General features: G+C 39.2%; 1 protein-coding gene across 1 annotated transcript in view; it reads right to left on the bottom strand.

The window, feature by feature from the left end:
• Positions 1–1,063: 1,063 nt before the first annotated feature.
• Positions 1,064–20,056, bottom strand: part of LOC137756440 (transmembrane 9 superfamily member 2-like) — a 109,340-nt gene continuing 90,347 nt past the window's right edge. The window contains 1 exon segment of the mRNA XM_068532696.1: positions 1,064–1,420. Coding sequence (XP_068388797.1) covers positions 1,353–1,420 — 68 coding nt within the window. The 3' untranslated portion in view covers positions 1,064–1,352.

The raw sequence follows: 20,056 nt of genomic DNA, 5'->3' as shown, positions 1-20,056 counted from the left end.
GCTTACTGAACTAGTTTCTTCTTCCCTGAGGCAACTAGTCAGCTCTTACTCCGTCTCCCACTCTCTCAGAATGCAACCCCCTGACCCTGTCCCTCCTCATTCCAGACTCCCCTTCAAGGGCAACACCACCTCTTTGCTCCCTGCACCCACCAACACGTATTCCTCAGCTTGAGGGCGGCTTTGAGAACGTTCATGAACTGAAGGGTATGTGTAGATAGTTTTCAAACGTTTACCTCAATAAGACCAATACTTATCAATAAAATTTATCACAGAACAATGTATGATTTTCATGACTGCTCCCCCCAAACTGCAAGCTCAAAGAATGCTTGCAATACAAAGTCCCGACATTTGGGAAGTTGTGACGCCGGACTATTGTTGAGTAGAAGCAAAGAAATCCAAGAAAATTGACTCCAAAGATTTCGTATCTACACACAACTAAGTCACAATTGCACATTCTCAGCCTCCAAAGGCAGCAAACAAAAAAGGACAACCAACAACCAGAAATGTGCAGATTTAATTGAGGAATAAGACAGCAGTATCTGGTATTCCATAAATTCTATATGCTAAACCAATGCATATATATTTTTTTAATTAATTAATTTACTTATTTATGGTTGTGTTGTGTCTTCGTTTCTGTGCGAGGGCTTTCTCTAGTTGCGGCAAGCGGGGGCCACTCTTCATCGCGGTGCGCGGGCCTCTTACTATCGCGGCCTCTCTTGTTGCGGAGCACAGGCTCCAGACGCGCAGGCTCAGTAATTGTGGCTCACGGGCCCAGTTGCTCCGCGGCACGTGGGATCTTCCCAGACCAGGGCTCGAACCCGTGTCCCCTGCATTGGCAGGCGGACTCCCAACCACTGCGCCACCAGGGAAGCCCCCATATTTTTTAAGTGATCACCCAGATACAAAGGTGTAATATAGTTTGTACAATCAACTTAAAGTGGAAAATTTCACATTTTACCTAAGAGTTATTTGACAGTAGTTCTGATGCTCTAAGCAGATGAAGAAAAAAAAAAGAAGAAAAAAACTTCTCATCCAAAAAACCAGTCTACTCAACTTGAATTTTTTAAGGAAATGTGCTTCCTTTGTTCTAATTGCTTTAAATCAAACCCTTTTATGGTATTGTTTCAGGAAAATGTTACTTAGAATGAACCGACCTCCCAACCTTTTTTTTTTGTCCATACAATCGTATTTTGTGTCATACAAACTGAGGCCGGACAATGAGTTTTTAAATTGATAGATATTAAAAACATGCAATTGGAAGCATACATATATATCTCTATAGATGTTCCTATAGATACAGATATATATTCAAAAGCAAGGGTGATGTGCCTGGAAGCCTCTGGGGACATTCTTTAATCCACTTTCACCACACTGTAGATTTTAGTAATAAAACAGAAGCAGGAAAAGAATCCAACTGTCCCTGAAACAAAATGAAAAATATCTTTGTTAACCAGACATTATAGAACATCAAAGTAGCTTTCTCAAAAACGCCAAGCATGTCCGTTTTGAGGTGGAGCACTCATTCTCTAAATCTCAAGACTCGGACCTTATCAAATAAAAATCACCAGGCTCTCTTGCTGAGCAAAGAGGAGTCGCAGCAGGGCTGGAGGCAGTCACCTGGAAAAGGGTGAGAATCCATTTGATTGAACACCGCAGGTCTCTAACCAAAGCGAAGTAATAAAAATGAGGAACTTAAGTTCTCTATTTCAAAAAGGATCAAAAAAGTGCAAGGCTACTTTCTTTTTTTTTAAAAAAATAAATTTATTTATTAATTTTGGCCGCGTTGGGTCTTTGTTGCTGCGCGCGGGCTTTCTCTAGTTGCGGCGAGCGGGGGCTACTCTTCGTTGCAGTGCGCGGGCTTCTCATTGCGGTGGCTTCTCTTGTTGCGGAGCACGGGCTCTAGGCGTGTGGGCTTCAGTAGTTGTGGCACGTGGGCTCAGGAGTTGTGGCTCATGGGCTCTAGAGCGCAGGCTCAGTAGTTGTGGCGCACGGGCTTAGTTGCTCCGCGGCATGTGGGATCTTCCCGGACCAGGGCTCGAACCCGTGTCCCCTGCATTGGCAGGCGGATTCTTAACCACTGCGCCACCAGGGAAGCCCCCAAGGCAACTTTCTAACACAATAAACTTTGTACAACTTGCTTCAATTTTAGAAAATGTAAATAACCATTATCTACATAGCAAAAGCAGGAATAATCTGTTTACTTACATACTCAGAGAATATATTAGTTTTCTAAATCAAAGTTTTGCATTATTAAGCTTGAGAAACAGCCCATCTCTGGGGACTTATCCTAAAGAAATGGTCCCATAGAAGAAAAAAAATTACATGCAAAAGGTGTTCATAATACTGATTTATAACATTGAAAAGTCACAAACAAACCAAATGCCCCCAAATAGATGACTACCTAAACGATGGACTAAGATGAAATAAGACAGGCATCAAAAATGACAAATATAAAGCCATATAAAGCAGCATGGGGCAATATTTATAATATGGTGTTAGGTGAAAAAAGCCGGATCTTAAAGAACTCCCAGGCATCACACCTGTGAGAACACTGCATAAGCCTAAACCTGTCGACTACAGCAGAGCATGAACAAAAGAAGATACCTTTATATTTTAGGGTGACATGATTATGGACAAATTTTTCTTTAACATAGAATTCCATTGATGTTCATACTATAAAAATAAATCTTCAGATGACATTAAGGTCTAATGACTTAATTGAAGAAAACTCTAATAAGATTTCCAAATCCCATAGTCTAAATGGGGCACGCTGAGACAATTCAATCATCTAAGAAAACATCTTAATAACAAGATCACAGAAAGCTTTAGGCAGGGTTTGTTACCTTTTTCTATGCCGATTTCTAAATTTATCAATAGAATAACTTTCCATCCTATATACCATCATGCCACTTCCCTCCCATCCTACAAAGCTCCTTGTCAGGAGTCAGTATGGTACAGTGATAAGACCATGGGCTCTGGAGGGACACAAATCTCCTCTGTTGGTTACTTGTTGATCTTGGGCAAGTGACAGTTTTGCCAAGCCTCAGTTTTCTCAGCTGAAAAATGGGGATGATAATACCTATTCTTACTTTTGGCTTCCTTTTTTGAATCCAACAACTTCAAAGGTTCAGGTGCGTAGCTAACATATGTCTCTGAATCTAAAACACTCCTGATTTCAATTTGCTGCATATTATTCCCATAAATTATTAAAAATGTCTATGAATTCTCAACTTTTTGATGCTCTATTTAATGTACCAAATTGTCTCCTACCCGAAAAACAAAAATCCATCAACCCTCACATTGTTCTGATAGTTGGCTGAGCTAAAGAATCTGGACTCTGGAGTTAGGCAGACATTAGCTGTATGATGTAGAGCAAGATACCTCTCTCCTCTGTGCCTCATAAGTGAAAGGAATCATATCCCCACCCAGCTAACAGGCTTGACCTGACAATAAAAGGATAAAATACATTAGAGGCACCCAAGAAATGATAGCTGTCACTGATGTTCTGATCTGGGGCTTGAAAAATATGTTCACATGGGATTTATTTGACTAGTGTGGAAGTCCTCAACATCGCCTGTAGCTTGGAATCACCGGGGGAGATTTAACAAATATTATTGTCTGGGTCAATCCCCCCAGCTATGCTGATTTAATTGATCTGGGATGCAGCCTGAGTGTCAAGAGTTTTTAAATCTCCCCAGGTCCTAACATGCAACCACGGTTCAGAACCTCTGGGCTAGCCTGTCTTCCTTCCTTAAGTATGAAGAGAGGTGTGGAAATTTCTCTCCTAAGGGCCACGGTACCACACAAGTTAAAAGCAACGTAAAGGATCTGGAGAAATTAAAATATTTTTTTCTACAGCTCAATTGCTGGTACTACAACTTGAGGGTAGAAAAAGGGAGATGGGACAAAAAGGGAGAAAATTATCACTTTGGTGTCTTTGCCTACTTTTGCTTCGGGACAGAGAAAGTACTAAACCAATACTAGAAGTGTCCTAGTTTCTTTCTAAACCTCATAACCTTTTTTCATTAGGTGGAGTGATACATAACAAAAAGACAATCCAACCACAGGATCTTGAATGAGGCAGTCCAAGACAAGCAGAGAAACCCGTTTTCCCCCTGTCCTTTCTCTAATTGCAATTCTATAATGAAAAAAATTCAGTCTGATCTAGAACTGGCATCCAATACACATTTCCTCCGGGGCTTTCCCAAAGTAGTCATGCGCACTTGAAAAAGAAGAAACTAGCTAAATAAAACATTTTGAAAGTCTATCACATTCTATGCAATATAAACAAACCTTTAAAGAGGCTTTCCACAGTCACTCTGGGGACTAAATTCCAATATACATTAATTTGAGAATTGGCAGCTGTGAATAAGACACATGCAGAAAAGATTTTCCTAAAACTGGAATTAAAGCCATTGCACAGAGGAATAAAGAGAAAGTGTGTTTGGAGGAAAGGGTCTCGGGGACCTTGATTCTCCTCAGCCACATTTGATTCAGTATTCAGTAAGCACTTTATCTGGGCCTGGCACTTGCCAGGTAATGTAAAGGATAGAAAAGGGGGCTCTGGTGGGGAACAATGTCAGTGGCTGCGCAACATATCACTATTTATACAGAGGTCACAGTCCGAGACTTGGAAAGGACCCCTAACCCCTTGTCTTTCTCCCCTTGTCTTTTTTCCACATCTTATCAGTCACCAAGACCTGCCAATTCCAACGTGGAATTTTTTTTGAAGTGCAAATGTTTTATTTACATGCTTATTTAAATACTTCTTTTCCTCAACTAAATACTTACTGTGATAACAGAATACAATTGCTTTCCCCCTCTCAGTTGGTAACCTGTGAAATTTTTTGTTTTGGTGTTTACATACATAGGAAAACATCTTTATAACAAGTTTTAGAATTAAAGAGGAGACTGAGATTCAATAACACTGCCATAGCCATTAAAAGTGCCCGCAAATGGATGAAAATATTACCGGAATTCATATTACATATTAAACCACATTTTTTCACGTGCACGTTATTGTTAGGATTGGAAGAAAGTGGTGTTATTTACTGCAGAAACTCTTAATAGATACAATTTAATATAATGTATAAACATATTTTATACTCATTCTTGCATAATTGTATAATTTGTTATGAAAATAAAAATCAGAGATGGTAAATGTAGTTTTCACTGATTCCTTGATTGTTTATGTTTCCTTTCCGAGCTCGATGCTCTATCATTTATAAATTAATGTTTTCTGTGATCTTTTCTCTAAAAACTTTATTATCACTTCCAGAACATAATTGGCATTGATTTTCTTTTTATGGGAATCTTCTGAATCCATCCCCTCCATCCATCTGTCCATCTCCGTAGCCATTGGGTCTTAAGTCACACTCTCTTCATCTCTCATCTAGAAAACTGTCTCCTGGCTTGTCTTCACCTCCAGTATCCCTCTTGAATCCATTCTCTGTCAGAGTGATTGTGATATTTCCAAAACACAAGTTTGATTGCCAGGTCCCTACTTACAAACCTTTAATAGCTTCCCATAGCAAAAGTACTTAAACCCCGGAGGGTATCAGAAACCTTTTAAGCTGTTAAAAATACAGATCAGCAAAGATTCTGATTCAGGGGCTTTGGGATAGGCGCTGGGCATCAGATTTATTGGTTTTAGTTAGTTTTAAATAACTTCCACAAGTGAACGTAAGGCACACCTAAGTTTGAAAATGACGACTATATATGATAAAAATTCCAACTCCTTAGTGTCAGCACACAAGGCCCTCCAGGATCAGACCCTGGCCCGCCTCTTTAGGCCTTGTTCCTGCCACTTGATGCCTTAAATTTTAAACTCCCCAACCCCAAATTACCTAAAGATCTTTGTGCTTTCACAAAACTCCAGGTTAACTCTATTAGGCTCCTTACCACGATGCATGGAAACGATCTGTTTAGAGGTCTTCTCTCTCCAGATGATAGCCTTGAGGCTAGGGGTGAAGTCTTACTCAATTTTGTACCCCCAGTGCATAGCATAGTGTTGGGCACATTGTAGGTGGACAAGTGTCTCTTAAACTGAACTGTTTAAATTAACTGCTTAGCAATGTAAGCTCCATGAGGATAGGGATTTTGATCACTGCTAAAGCCCCAGCCTCTAGGGCAGTGCACGACATACAGTAGGTGTTCAATATATACTTCTTGAATGAATGCATGAATGAATGATGAATAGATGGCAGGAACTTGGAGAGGGCATCATAGAGAAGGTGCTATAAAGCTGGATTCAGAGGCATTTGAGGATGGGAGACAGCTATTCCAGATAGAGGGGAAAGTACCCATAAAGGCCTGAAACAACTAAAACCCTGGCAGTTTTAAGGAACAGTGAGAACCATGGCAGAGGGTTTGGAACATTAAGGGTGAGTGATCAGAAAATTAAGGGAATATTAAAAAGAGCATATAGGAGAAAAGACCGCAAAAGTAGGTGAGGGCCAGATAATGAATGATAAGTTAAGAACTTTGGATTTGATACCATAGGCAACTGGGAGCCAGCAAAGATTCATAAGCCAGAGAGTGAGATGAACAAATTTGTTCATGACCAAGACAATGACAATGACGATGATGATAATAATAATGATAATAGCTGATATTTACTAAATATTTATTATATGCCTGGCTCCAAGTTAAGTGTTTCACCTGTGCGATCACTCTGAGATAGGTGCTATTATGTTCTATAAAGAAATGGAGGCTCAGAGAAGTAAAGTGACTTGCCTTACAACACACAGCCAATAAGCAGTACAGTCAATTCTGCCCTGAGTGTTCTAGGGTGGAGATAATCAATATGGGCTGAGATGACCAAGAACTGCTTTGTACAGAAAAATACCTCAAAGAATAAGCAGCAGTTGGACAGGAAAAGCTTGAGGATGGGGGTAAGAAATCAACTCAGGTATGAGATGCCAGAGAACATAAAATGCACAAAACAAGAATGCCAGAGAATGCAGCTTTTGCTTACCTCTGGGGAAAAGGAATACTTCCCTTCCTTTGAAATTGTTTAGTATGATGCTCAAAACTAGAAGAATACTGGCTACCACAGGGCCCAGGGTTAGAATAGGTCTGTAACTACTTGCACTGGGAAAAATGATAAGACCCTGAGGTTTTTAATATCCTTCAGAACAGAGAACACTCTGTCCTGTTAATTCCTACAGCACCTGGCACTTTGGTCCATAAATATAAGCTGAAATCAAAATGAGCTGGAATTAAAGAAGTAATGGAATTATCCCAGAGATTACACTGGCCTTGACTCCCTCTATCCTAGAATAATGTGGAAAAATTGGAAGGATGTGCCTCTATTTTTTTTAAAGAAGGGCTGGAAGGGTTGAAGGGGCATGGAAAAGACTTGGGATAGTCTCTTTTCATCATCTATTCCTGAGGGCGATACTTCATTGCTTTACATGCACCTGTCTTCATTCTCCCAATTACAGGAAGTCCACCTGATCAAATAGAGGCCCACAGAGCAGATTCTGCAGGCATCCTTTGGTGGTTGGTTTAGCCCCACCTCAAAGAAAGTACCTCTTTCTTAAGGAGGACATAGAGAGTTGTGTTTAAGAGAATGAACCTTAGAGTCAGACCAACTTGGGTTTGAATGAATCATAGCTCCCACACTTACTAGCTGAGTGACCTTGAACAAGTCACTTAATCTCTCTGAGCCTCAGTTTCCTCATACATGCAATGGGAATAACATGACCTACACCTCATAATAATCAGACAATTAGGTGAAAATTAAGTGAGATAAATGTATGTTTCCATATTCCCTATTAGCACATTGCCAAGCCCATAAAAGAAGTAGTTTAGTAAATATTTGTTGGTTGGTTAACAATTAGCATTAATACATCTTTATCCCTTTTTGATCTTTTGGCCTTTAGAATTGAAATTTTTAATAAGACAGACACAACTTGGTATAATAAAGCACAAAAGGCCCACTACAGCTAACATTTGTGTGTTAAGATAATTGGACTTTTCCTTCAATACAGTGTATTTCATCTTGCACTGTGTGAGAACATTCTTCACTTTAGTGATACAATATTGTACGGTAGACACTCTCAAAATATACTGAACTTCATTCACTTCTTTTAGTGAATAAAAATATATTCAAAGCACAGACAGTGAGAAAGCCAACAGAAAAGCACTCTGCACCCGACTGATACTTCTTCTGGGTCGTAGAAACTCTTTGCATCACACTGGCTTCAATCACTGCACAGTGATTGGTGGTTCAGAGTCTCAGACTCTAAACATGCTCTCTTGAGATGAACAAAACTATATTTTGAAAATAGCATTAACTCCCAAGTAAAAGTGAGGTCCCAAAACAGTTCACTCTAGACCAGATTTCTTAACAGCAGTACTATTAACATTTTGGGCCAGATAATTCTTCGTTGTTCAGGGCTGGTCTGTGCATCATAAGATGTTCAGCAGCATCCCTAGCCTCTACCCACTAGATGTCATTAGCATCCTCCCAGTCATGACAATCAAAAATGTCTCCAGATATTGCTAAATGTCCTATACGGGACAAATTTGTCCCTGGTTGAGAACCACTGCTCAGGAATAAAAGACTGTGGCTGAATGCAAACATTTATATAAAATATTTAATTTACTACCCAATGGCAATGCAGCCAGGATTTATATTAAACCATAAACTCCATTATTATAATAGAACATAGCATTTAAACACAAAGAGAAGGAATCTTAAGTGTTAGATCTTAATTGGTTATTGTGATCTTATGTCTATTACATCAAACTAGAGATACATTATTTTGATTAATTTTCTTAAGACTTTAATGCATTTGTTGATATCGAAAACAAAACTTGATGCAAATAAAACATCACTAACTATCCTCCAATCAAGATCAAGTATCCATACGTGTGCCAACCATGAACATCCATTAGAGATCTGAGTAAAGTGATCAAATTAGAAGAGATCACAGCCTACTTGGTCATGCACAGACTTAGTTTCTTTTTTTTTTTTTTTTTTTTTATGGTGAGGACTTCAGTCCTTGTTGTAGAATATTTGGGGGAGAGGAAAGCCTTTCTTTTTTTTTTTTTTTTTAATCAATTTTTTTTTTAAATTACACTATACTAGGTGTGCTTTATTTATTTATTTATGGCTGTGTTGGATCTTCGTTTCTGTGCGAGGGCTTTCTCTAGTTGTGGCAAGCGGTGGCCACTCTTCATCACGGTGCGCGGGCCTCTCACTGTCGTGGCCTCTCTTGTTGCGGAGCACAGGCTCCAGACGCGCAGGCTCAGTAATTGTGGCTCACGGGCCCATTTGCTCCGTGGCATGTGGGATCTTCCCAGACCAGGGCTCGAACCCGTGTCCCCTGCATTGGCAGGCAGACTCTCAACCACTGCGCCACCAGGGAAGCCCAGACTTAGTTTCTTTAATGGCCAGTTTCTTAACAGCTGGTTAAACTAGTTATACTAAAACCAGTTAGGATTTTGGGCAAGTCACCGAACTTTAACTGAAATTTATCTTTGTCTCTACAATACCAGGTTTCCCTCCTGGTACCCTTTGGTTACATTATTGGTATATTGTGGCTTATCCTTCTTCTTCCTGTTCTTTGAATCCTATTTCAAAATGTTATTTACACATCTGTTGGTGTGCTATGAACTGAAAATTGGGTAGAGGAACATCAGCCACAATGTACATCACTTCCTTTGCCTCAAAAAATGAGAGGAAGAAAACAATGGGGTGTCATTTTAGACATACTGAGTTAACAAAAAAGAAAACCACTTTTTCAGGGTTTTTTGGTTATTGTTTCTTTAAAAATAATATTCAATGCCAGCCAAGGCTGTAGAGAAACCGATACAATACTGCTGATGGCAGAAAAACATAAAGAGCCATAAAAATATTTACGCTTTTTGACCCTGTCATCCCATTACACAGACTATCCTAAGGAAATAATCCAAAATGGCGGGGATTCAACAGTGAGGAAACAGTTAAGTAATCTGCTCAATAGATTAAACAGCCATAAAAATGGCAAATATAAAGGATATGTAGAAACATACTCAATATTGAAAAGTGACAGCTATGAAGTCTTCTACTTCCACTGTGATGCGATGGATGAATTCAAATACCAAAGAGAAATGTGATGACCACAAGGAACGGCTTTGGATGAATGAATAATTATTCTAAATTAGTGTGAAACTCTTCAGCATTTTTTACATGAGTGGATATTGCTAATTTTAAAGTTCTCATTTAAAAAAATCACTCTCAGAAAGATTTGTCTACAGCAAGAAAGAGTAATCAGCAATTAAGAACTATACTTTTGTGTACATCTATATTCTTAAGACTAATTGTTTAATTAAGAATGTCTTCCTCAAAAGTGAAACACCATGAACAGAGGCAATAAGCCTTGCTTCCTGCTGTGAACCTCAAAATGTAACGATGAAATGTAAAGAGATGCCATTTAAGAGCCTTACGCAGAGAAGGCTTCTTAAAGAACAGTTCTAGAAAACTGATGTCAAAAGCACACTTCATGATTTTAATAATTTTTTTCCTGATATGAACAATAACCAGGATTTACTTTGGAGGTTTCTCCTACCCATGATTTAATTTAAAAATAGATATGGAGATCTCTTTTTCTCTCTCTCCCCCCCCATATGAAAAATAATTTGCTCTGATTCATGATGATGACATAGGAAGATCCTGAACTCACTTCCTCTCATAGACACACCAAATCTGCAGCAATATATGGAACAAATTCCTCTTAAAAAACCTGTCACAGAGACCTCTTCACATGGGGCAAATGAGAGGGAAACCACATCGAAGGGGATAGGAAAGGCTGAGACACAATCTCACCATAAACCCCAAACCCGTCATGGTGACGCACATTCGGAAGGGAACTCAAGACCTGGAGCTTCTTTCTGAGGAGCAAAGCGTTCATATCCTATATGGAGCACTCCACCCTTTAAGATTGGCACCTGAGAAATAAACCCCCCAAACATCTGGTTTTGAAAAACAACAGGGCTCGCACCCATGAGACCCAAGGGGCTGATACAAACTGAGGTTTGGCTCTTAAGGGCCCACACAAAATCTCCAAAATATACAAACAGCTCACGCAGCTGAATATCAAAAAAAACAACCCAGTCAAAAAATGGGCAGAAGATCTAAATAGTCATTTCTCCAAAGAAGACATACAGATGGTTAAAAAGCACATGAAAAGATGCTCAACATCACTAATTATTAGAGAAATGCAAATCAAAACTACAAAGAAGAATCACCTCACACCAGTCAGAATGACCATCATCAAAAAGTTTACAAACAAGAAATGCTGGAGAGGGTGTGGAGAAAAGGGAACCCACTTATGCTGTTGGTGGGAATGTAAACTGGTGCAGCCACTATGGAGAACAATATGGAGGTTCCTTAAAAAGCTAAAAATAGAGCTACCATATGATCCAGCAATCCCACTCCTGGTCATATATCCAGAGAAAACCATAATTTTTAAAGATACATATACCCCAATGTTCATTGCAGCACTATTTACGATAGCCAGGACATGGAAACAACCCAAGTGCCCATCGACAGATGAATGGATAAAGAAGATGTGGCACATATATACAATGGAATATTACTCAGCGATAAAAAAGAATGAAATAATACCATTTGCAGCAACATGGAGGGACCCAGAGATTGTCATACTGAGGGAAGTAAGTCAGACACAGAAAGACAAATATCATATGATATTGCTTATATGTGAAATCTAAAAAAAAAGTGTACAAATAAACTTATCTACAAAACAGAAATAGAGTCACAGATGTAGAAAATAAACTTATGGTTACCAGGGGGTAAGGGGGGGAGGGATAAATTGGAAGATTGGGATTGACATATACACACTACTACATAAAATAGGTAACTAATAAGGACCTATTTTTTAGCACAGGGAACTCTACTCAATACTCTGTAATGGCCTATATGGGAATAGAATCTAAAAAAGAAAAAAAAAGAGAGGATATATGTATATGTATAACTGATTCACTTTACTGTACAGCAGAAACTAACACAACATTGTAAATCAACTATACTCCACTAAAAATTTTTTTTTAAAAAAAGGGCCCACACGCAGACTCACCGGCTCCAGGGCACAGAATAGAAGCAGCCTTTTGAAAGGCACCCAGACTTGATGTGAAAGACTCCTTTGCTAATTTTAAAGCGTTGGTCTGAAGGGCTGGGGCCTGCTGGGATACTCTCAGGGACAGAGGCTGGTGGGTGCCATCTTCTGCTTTCCCTATGCCTATCTAAGCTAGCTGGTACCATCTTTTCTTCTTTTATTTTCTCCTTTCTTTGCAGCGGGTGTCATCTTTATGCTTCAGCCAGTGGGCACCATCTTCCTCCAAATCCCTCTGCCTTGCTAAAGCCAGCAGGTACCATCTCCCTCATCTCTTATTTTATTTCCCATTTTCCTTTCTCTTCTTTCTCTCTTTTTCTTTTACTTTCATTTTTTTCTTCTTTTTTCCTTTTTTTTCTGTGGGTGCCACCTTTGCACTTCCCCTTTGCCTTGCTCCAGTCAGTGGGTGCCCTCTTCATGCTCTCCCCCGGCCATACTCCAGAGTGCTGTATCTCCCAGAGGGGAGCTTCTACACACATCTGGCACCCCAGTTATTACATATGGTGCCCTGATTTTTGCAGCTGCGGCCAGGGGACACCTCTGCATTGCCCGGCTCTGGTGGGCAGTGGGGCTTATGCCCACACGTCCCACAGGACTGTAACCAATGGAGAAAGAGTTCTTAAACAGCTACCACCCCCCCCACCCCCGGGCCCAGCAAGAGGCAACACACCCAGGGGCTCCTATTACCTTATCATCATAGCTTCAGCCTGAGGGGCAGGCTTCTAATTAAGTCCACATCTTAGGGCTGACTGTAAACCTTCCCTGAGACTTAGGAGGATGGGAACTCTTATATGAGTCTGGTGCCCCAGTTTTTACATTTAGTGCCCTGGTTTTTGCAGCTGCCTCCCAGGGATACCCCTTGATCGCCCGGCTCTGGTGGCCAGGAGGGCTGGTGTTCCTGGGTCCCATGGGACAGTAACAATTGGAAAGACAGTCCTTGGCAACTACCACCCCCAGGGCACTACACAGACAGCAGACTGAAAGACCTCCACAGGCGTTTTGTGAAGGAGGCCTACTTGCTAGTCCTAAATCTTCGGCCTTAGGGGCAGGCGCTAGGTTTGGCACACATCTGGAAGCAATGGAGCTGCTCTCAGGGAATGTACGCTGAGGAACATCACCTTTGCACTCTCCCTCTACCTTGCTACAGCTCACCAGTGCCTCCCAGAAAGGAGCTTATACACTCATCTGGAGCCCTGATTTTTGAGACTGCTGCCCAGCAGACACCTCCAGATCACCTGGTTCTGGGAGCCAGTGGGGTTTACACTTGCAGTTCCACAGAAGATATATGTGTATTCTTTAAAAGCTGCTGCCTGAGGGTCTGACTTTCAATCAGTCTGAATCTCGGTGCTGACCGAGATCCTCCCCTTTGAGACACCGAAAGGTTTTGGCACACCCTCAACTACTAGGAGCTACTAAAAATGAAATAGGCTGATGGACCTAGAGACTGTCATACAGAGTGAAGTAAGTCAGAAAGAGAAAAACAAATATCGTATATTAACACATATATGTGCAATCTGAAAAAACTGGTATAGACCAGCGGTCACCAACCTTTTTGGCACCAGGGACCGGTTTCGTGAAAGACAATTTTTCCACAGACCATGGTGAGGGGGAGTGGGATACAGTGGTTCAGGAGGTAATGCGAGTGATGGGGAGCAGCAGAAGCTTCACTCACTCACCCACCACTCACCTCCTGCTGTGCAGCCCGGTTCCTAACAGGCCGCGGACCCCTGGTATAGACGATCTTGTTTACAAAGCAGAAATAAGAGACACAGACTTAGAGAACAAACATATGGATATGGTGGGGGGGATGAACTGGGAGATTGGGATTGACATATATACACTATTCATACTATGTATAAAGTAGATAACTAACGAGAACCTACTGTATAGCACAGGGAACTCTACTCAATGCTCTGTGGTGACCTAAATGAGAAGGAAATCCAAAAAAGAGGGGATATATGTATACGTATAGCTGATTCACTTTGCTGTACAGTATAAACTAACACAATATTGTAAAGCAACTATACTCCAATAAAAATAAATAAATAAAATAGGCCACTTGGATAATCACAAAGTTTTGAGAGACAATCAAGAGCTAGGGCAGATTTCAACAATGAGGTTCATCTCCTACACAAGGCCAACCCTTCAAGGCTGGGAGAGGTGGCTATTTCATCTAACACACAGGAACCAACATAGTCAACCAAAATAAAGAAACAGAGGAATATGTTCCAAACAAAAGAATAAGAGAAAACCTCAGGAAAAAAAAACCCATTAAGGAACCAAAGTTAAGTAATTTACCTGATAAAGAATTCAAAGTAATGGTCATAAAGATGCTCACAGAACTCGGGAGAAAAATGGATGAATACAGTGAGAACTCCAACAAAGATGTATCAATAGGAAATATAAGAAAGTTTCAAACATAAACCACAGAGCTGAGAAATACAATAACTCAACTGAAAAATACACTATAGGGGTTCAATAGCAGACTAGATGAAACAGAAGAAAGGATCATTAAACTCAAAGACAGGGCAGAGGAACTCACCTAATCAGAGCAAAAAAGAAAAAGAATGAAAAAAGTGAAGATAGCTTAAGGGACTTATGGGACACCATCAAGTGGACTAACATTTGCATTATAGGAGTTCCAAAAGGAGAAGAGAGAGAGAAAGGGGCAGAAAAATTATTTGAAGAAATAATGGCTGGAAACTTCCCTAACCTGGGGAAAGAAACAGATGTCCAGATCCAGGAAGCCCAGAGAGTTGCAAATAAAATGAACCCAAAGAGACCCACTGAGACACATTACAATTAAAATGTCAAAAGTTAAAGACAAGGGGAGAATCTTAAAAGCAGCAAGAGAAAAACAACTTGTTATAAACCCCCATAAGACTATCTGTAGATTTTTCAGCAGAAACTTTGCAGGCCAGAAGGGAATGACAATATATTCAAAATGATGAAAGAAAAAAAATCCAACCAAGAATACTCTACTTGGCAAAGTTATCATTCAGAATTGAATGAGAGATAAAAAGTTTTCTGGGGTGGGGGGGGATAAACTGGGAGAATAGGATTGACATATACACAGTACTATATAGAATAGATAACTAATGGGGACCTACTGTATAGCACAGGGAACTCTACTCAGTACTCTGTAACAGCCTATATGGGAAAAGAATCTAAAAAAGAGTGGATATATGTATATGTATAACCGCTTCACTTTGCTATACAGCAGAAACTAACACAACATTGTAAATCAATTATCATCCAATAAAAATTAATTTAAAAACAAAAGTTCTCCAGACAATCAAAAGCTAAAGTAGTTCATCACCACTAAACTGGCCTTACAAGAAATGTTAAAGGGACTCCTTCATGCTGAAAAGAAAGGGCACGAGTTAGTAACAAGACAACTTATGAAAGTATAAATCTCACTGGTAAAGGTAAATATATATTAGTAAAGGTAGTGGATTAATCACTTATAAAGCTAGTAGGAAGGTGAAGGGGCAGGAAAATTTTTTAATTATTTAAAAAATTTAAAAACCTAATATAAAGGTTAAAAGACATAAGTAGTAAAAATAACAATAACTACAATAAGTTAAGTGATACACATAATAAAAAGATGTAAAATGTGACATCAAAGACATATAACATAGAAGGAGAGTAAAAATGTAGAGCTTTAGAATGCTTTCAAACTTAAGATCTTATCAACTTAAAATAGACTGTTATAAGTTGTTATTGGGTTGGCCAAAAAGTTCCTTTGGTTTTTAAGTAAAAATAAAAAGCACATTTTTCATTTTCACCAAGAACTTTATTGAACAATGTACTCACTGTTTTGTTCCACTACATTCTGCCATTTTTCAGGCAACTTCATAATTCCATCTTCCCCAAACTTTTTATCTTTTTGAGCAAAGAACTGTTCCAGGTGCCTTTTACAGTCTTCCAGGGAACGGAAATTTTTTCATTAAGAGAATTTTGTAAAGACCTAAATAAATGGAAATCCAAAGGTGCAATGTCTGGTGAATTCGGTGGATGAATCGGAACTTCCCAACCAAGATGTAACAGTTTTTGCCTGGTCATAAAAGAAACATGCAGTCTTGCGTTATCCTGATGGAAGATTATGCGTTTTCTGTTGACTAATTCCGGACGCTTTTCATCAAGTGCTGCTTTCAGTTGGTCTAATTGGGAGCAGTACTTGTTGGAATTAATCATTTGGTTTTCTGGAAGGAGCTCATAATAGAGGACTCCCTTCCAATCCCACCATATACATACCATCACCTTCTTTGGATGGAGACCAGCCTTTGGTGTGGTTGGTGGTGGTTCATTTCGCTTGCCCCACGATCTCTTCCGTTCCACATAACTGTACGGTACCCATTTTTCATCACCCGTCACAATTTATTTTAAAAATGGAACATTTTCATTATGTTTAAGTAGAGAATCGCATGTGGAAATATGGTCAAGAAGGTTTTTTTCGCTTAACTTATGTGGAACCCAAACATCAAAGCGATTCACATAACCAAGCTGGTGCAGATGATTTTCAGTGCTTGATTTGGATATTTTGAGTACGTTGGCTACCTCCCGCGTGGTATAACATTGATTGTTCTCAATGTCTCGATTTGATCGCTATCAACTTCAACTGGTCTACCCGACCGTGGAGCATCGTCCAGCGAGAAATCTCCAGCACGAAACTTCGCAAACTGGTTTTTTTTGTCGCAAACCACTTTTGACACATCCAATCATTCACGGCACCTTCACCATACACTGCACAAATCTTTTTTTGCGCTTCAGTTGCGTTTTTAGCTTTCTTGAAATAATAAAGCATAATATGCTGAAATGTTGCTTTTTTTCTTCCATCTTCCATATTAAAATGGCTACAAAAAATTCAGGTTTTTTTACTATTTATTTATTTATTTATTTATTTTTGGCGGTGTCAGGTCTTAGTTGCGGCATGCAGGATCTTCGTTGCGGCTCATGGGCTTCTCTCTAGTTGTGTTGCATGGGCTCCAGAGCACGTGGGCTCTGTAGTTGCAGCATGCAAGCTCTCTAGTTGTGGCTCACGTGCTCAGTAGTTGCAGCGTGTGGGCTTAGTTGCCCTGCAGCATGTGGGATCTTAGTTCCCCAACCAGGGATTGAACCTGCGTCCCCTGCATTGGAAGGCAGATTCTAAACCACTGGACCACTAGGGAAGTCCCCCAAAATGCAATTTTGATAAGTTTTTTTTTTTTAAATGCACGCTGATATGACAGCTGTCACAATACAATCTACCAAAACTGTTTCGAATGAAGTTAAAGACAACTAAGTGCTACTAGAGCCATCTTATGGAAAAAACCGAACGAACTTTTTGGCCAATCCAATATATATAAGCCTCATGGTAGCCGCAAAGCAAAAACCTATAGAGATACACAAAAGATAATGAGAAAGGAATCTAAGCATACCACTAAAGAAAGTCATCAAACCACAGAGGAAGACACAAGAGAAGAAGAAAGGGACAGAGGAACTAAAAAACAGCCAGGAAACAAATAACAAAATGGCAATAAGGACATACCTATCAATAATTAAATGTAAATAGACTAAATTATCCAATCAAAACACATACAGTGGCTGGAATGGATAAAAAACAAGACCCATCTATATGTTGCCTATAAGAAACTCACTTCAGACATAAGGACACACAGACTGAAAGTGAAGGGATTAAAAAAAAAAAGATATTCCATGCAAATGGAAACCAAAAGAAAGCTGTGGTAGCTATATATACACAAAATAGATTTTAAAAAGAAGACTGTAATAAGCTAATAAGGGCATTACATAATGATAATGGGTATAGAGGATACATATCTCAACATAATAAAATCCATATATGACAAACCCATAGCTAACATCATACTCAAAGGTGAAAAGCGAAAAGCTTTTCCTCTAAGATCAGGAACAAGACAAGGATGCCCACACTCACCACTTTTATTTAATAGAGTATTGAAAGTCCTAGGCAGAACAATTAGGCAAGAAAAAGAATAAAAGGTATCCAATTTGGAAAGGAAGAAGTAAACCTGTCACTGTCTACAGACGACACGATATTATGTATAGAAAACCCTAAAGACTCCACCAAAGAACTATTAGAACTAATAAATGAATTCAGTAAAGTTTCAGGATACAAAATCAATGTATAGAAATTTGTTGCATTTCTATACACTAATAATGAACTATCAGAAAGAGAAATTAAGAAAACAATCCCATTTACAATTGATCAAAAAGAATGAAATACCTAAGAATAAATTTAACCAAGGAACTGAAAGACCTCTACACTGAAAACTGTAAGATGTTAATGAAAGACTGAAGAAAACACAAATAAATGGAAAGCTATTCCATGCTCATGGACTGTAAGAATTAATATTGTTAAAATGTCTACACTACCCAAAGGAATCTACAGATTCAATGCAATCCCTATCAAAAGTCCAGTGGTGGATTTCCCTGGTGATCCAGTGGTTAACGCTCTGTGCTTCCAATGCAGGGGGCGCAGGTTTGATCCCTGGTCAGGGAACTAAGATCCCACATGCTTCACAGCATGGTCAATAAATAATAATAATAATAAAAATAAAATAAAAGTCCAGTGGTAATTTCACAGAAATAGAACAAACAATCCTAAAATTTGTATGGAACCACAAAAGATCCCAAATAGCCAAAGCAATCTTGAGAAACAAGAACAAAGCTGGAGGTATCAATCCCTTGATTTCAAACTATAACACAAAGCTATAGTAATCCAAACCGTATGGTATTGGCATAAAAACAAATACATAAATCAATGGAACAAAACAGAGAGCCCAGACATAAGCCCACACATATGTGGTCAACTAATTTACGACAAAGGAGCCAATAATATACAATGGAGAAAGGATAGTCTCTTCATAAATGGTGTTGGGAAAACAGGACAGTCACACGCAAACGAATGAAACTGGACACAAAAATTAACTTAAAATGGATTAAAGACCTGAAACCATAAAGCTCCTAAAAGTAAATACAGGAGGTAAGCTCCTTGACATCAGTCTTGGTGATGATTTTTTTGGACTTCACACCAAAAGCAAAGGCAACAAAAGCAAAAATCAACAAGTGGGACTACATCAAACTAAAAAGTTTCTGTACAGAAAAGGAAACCATCAACAAAAATGAAAAGGCAACCTACTGAACGGGAGAAAATACTTGCATATCATATATCTGATAAGGGGTTAATATCCAAAATATATTTTTGAAAAAAACTCATCCAACTCAATAGCAATAAACCCCCCCAAAAAAATCCAATTAAAAATGTGTAGAGCGGGACTTCCCTGCCAGTCCAGTGGTTAAGACTTTGCCTACCAATGCAGGTGGTGAGGGTTCAATCCCTGGTCGGGGAGCTAGGATCCCACATGCCTTGCAGCCAACAAGCCAAAACATAAAACAAAAGCAATATTGTAACAAATTCAACAAAGACTTTTTAAAAAAATGGTCTACATCAAAAAAAAGTATAAAAAAAATTTTTTTTAAATGGGCAGAGGATCTGAACAGACATTTTTTCAGAGAAGACAAAACATACAGAAGGCCAACAGGCACAAGAAAAGATGTTCAATGTCACTAATCATCAGGGAAATGCAAATCAAAACCACAATGAGATATCACTTCACACCTGTCAGAATGGCTATCATCAAAAAGATAACAAATAACAAGTGTTGGTGAGGGTGTGGAGAAAAGGGAACCTTTGTATACTGTTGGTGGGAATGCAAATTGGTGCAGCCACTGTAGAAAACAGTATGGAGATTCCTGAAAAAAATGAAAATAGATCCACCACATGATCCAGCAATTCCACTCCTGGGTATTTATCCGAAGAAAACAAAAACACTAATTCAAGATATATGTTATGTTTGTTCATTTGTTTTGTTTTTAGATTCCACATAAAAGTGAAATCATAAAAAAAAAAAGAT

This window comes from Eschrichtius robustus, chromosome X (assembly GCF_028021215.1).
Source record: "Eschrichtius robustus isolate mEscRob2 chromosome X, mEscRob2.pri, whole genome shotgun sequence".
Taxonomy (NCBI): Eukaryota; Metazoa; Chordata; class Mammalia; order Artiodactyla; family Eschrichtiidae; genus Eschrichtius; species Eschrichtius robustus.
This window is presented reverse-complemented; position numbering and strand designations above follow the sequence as displayed.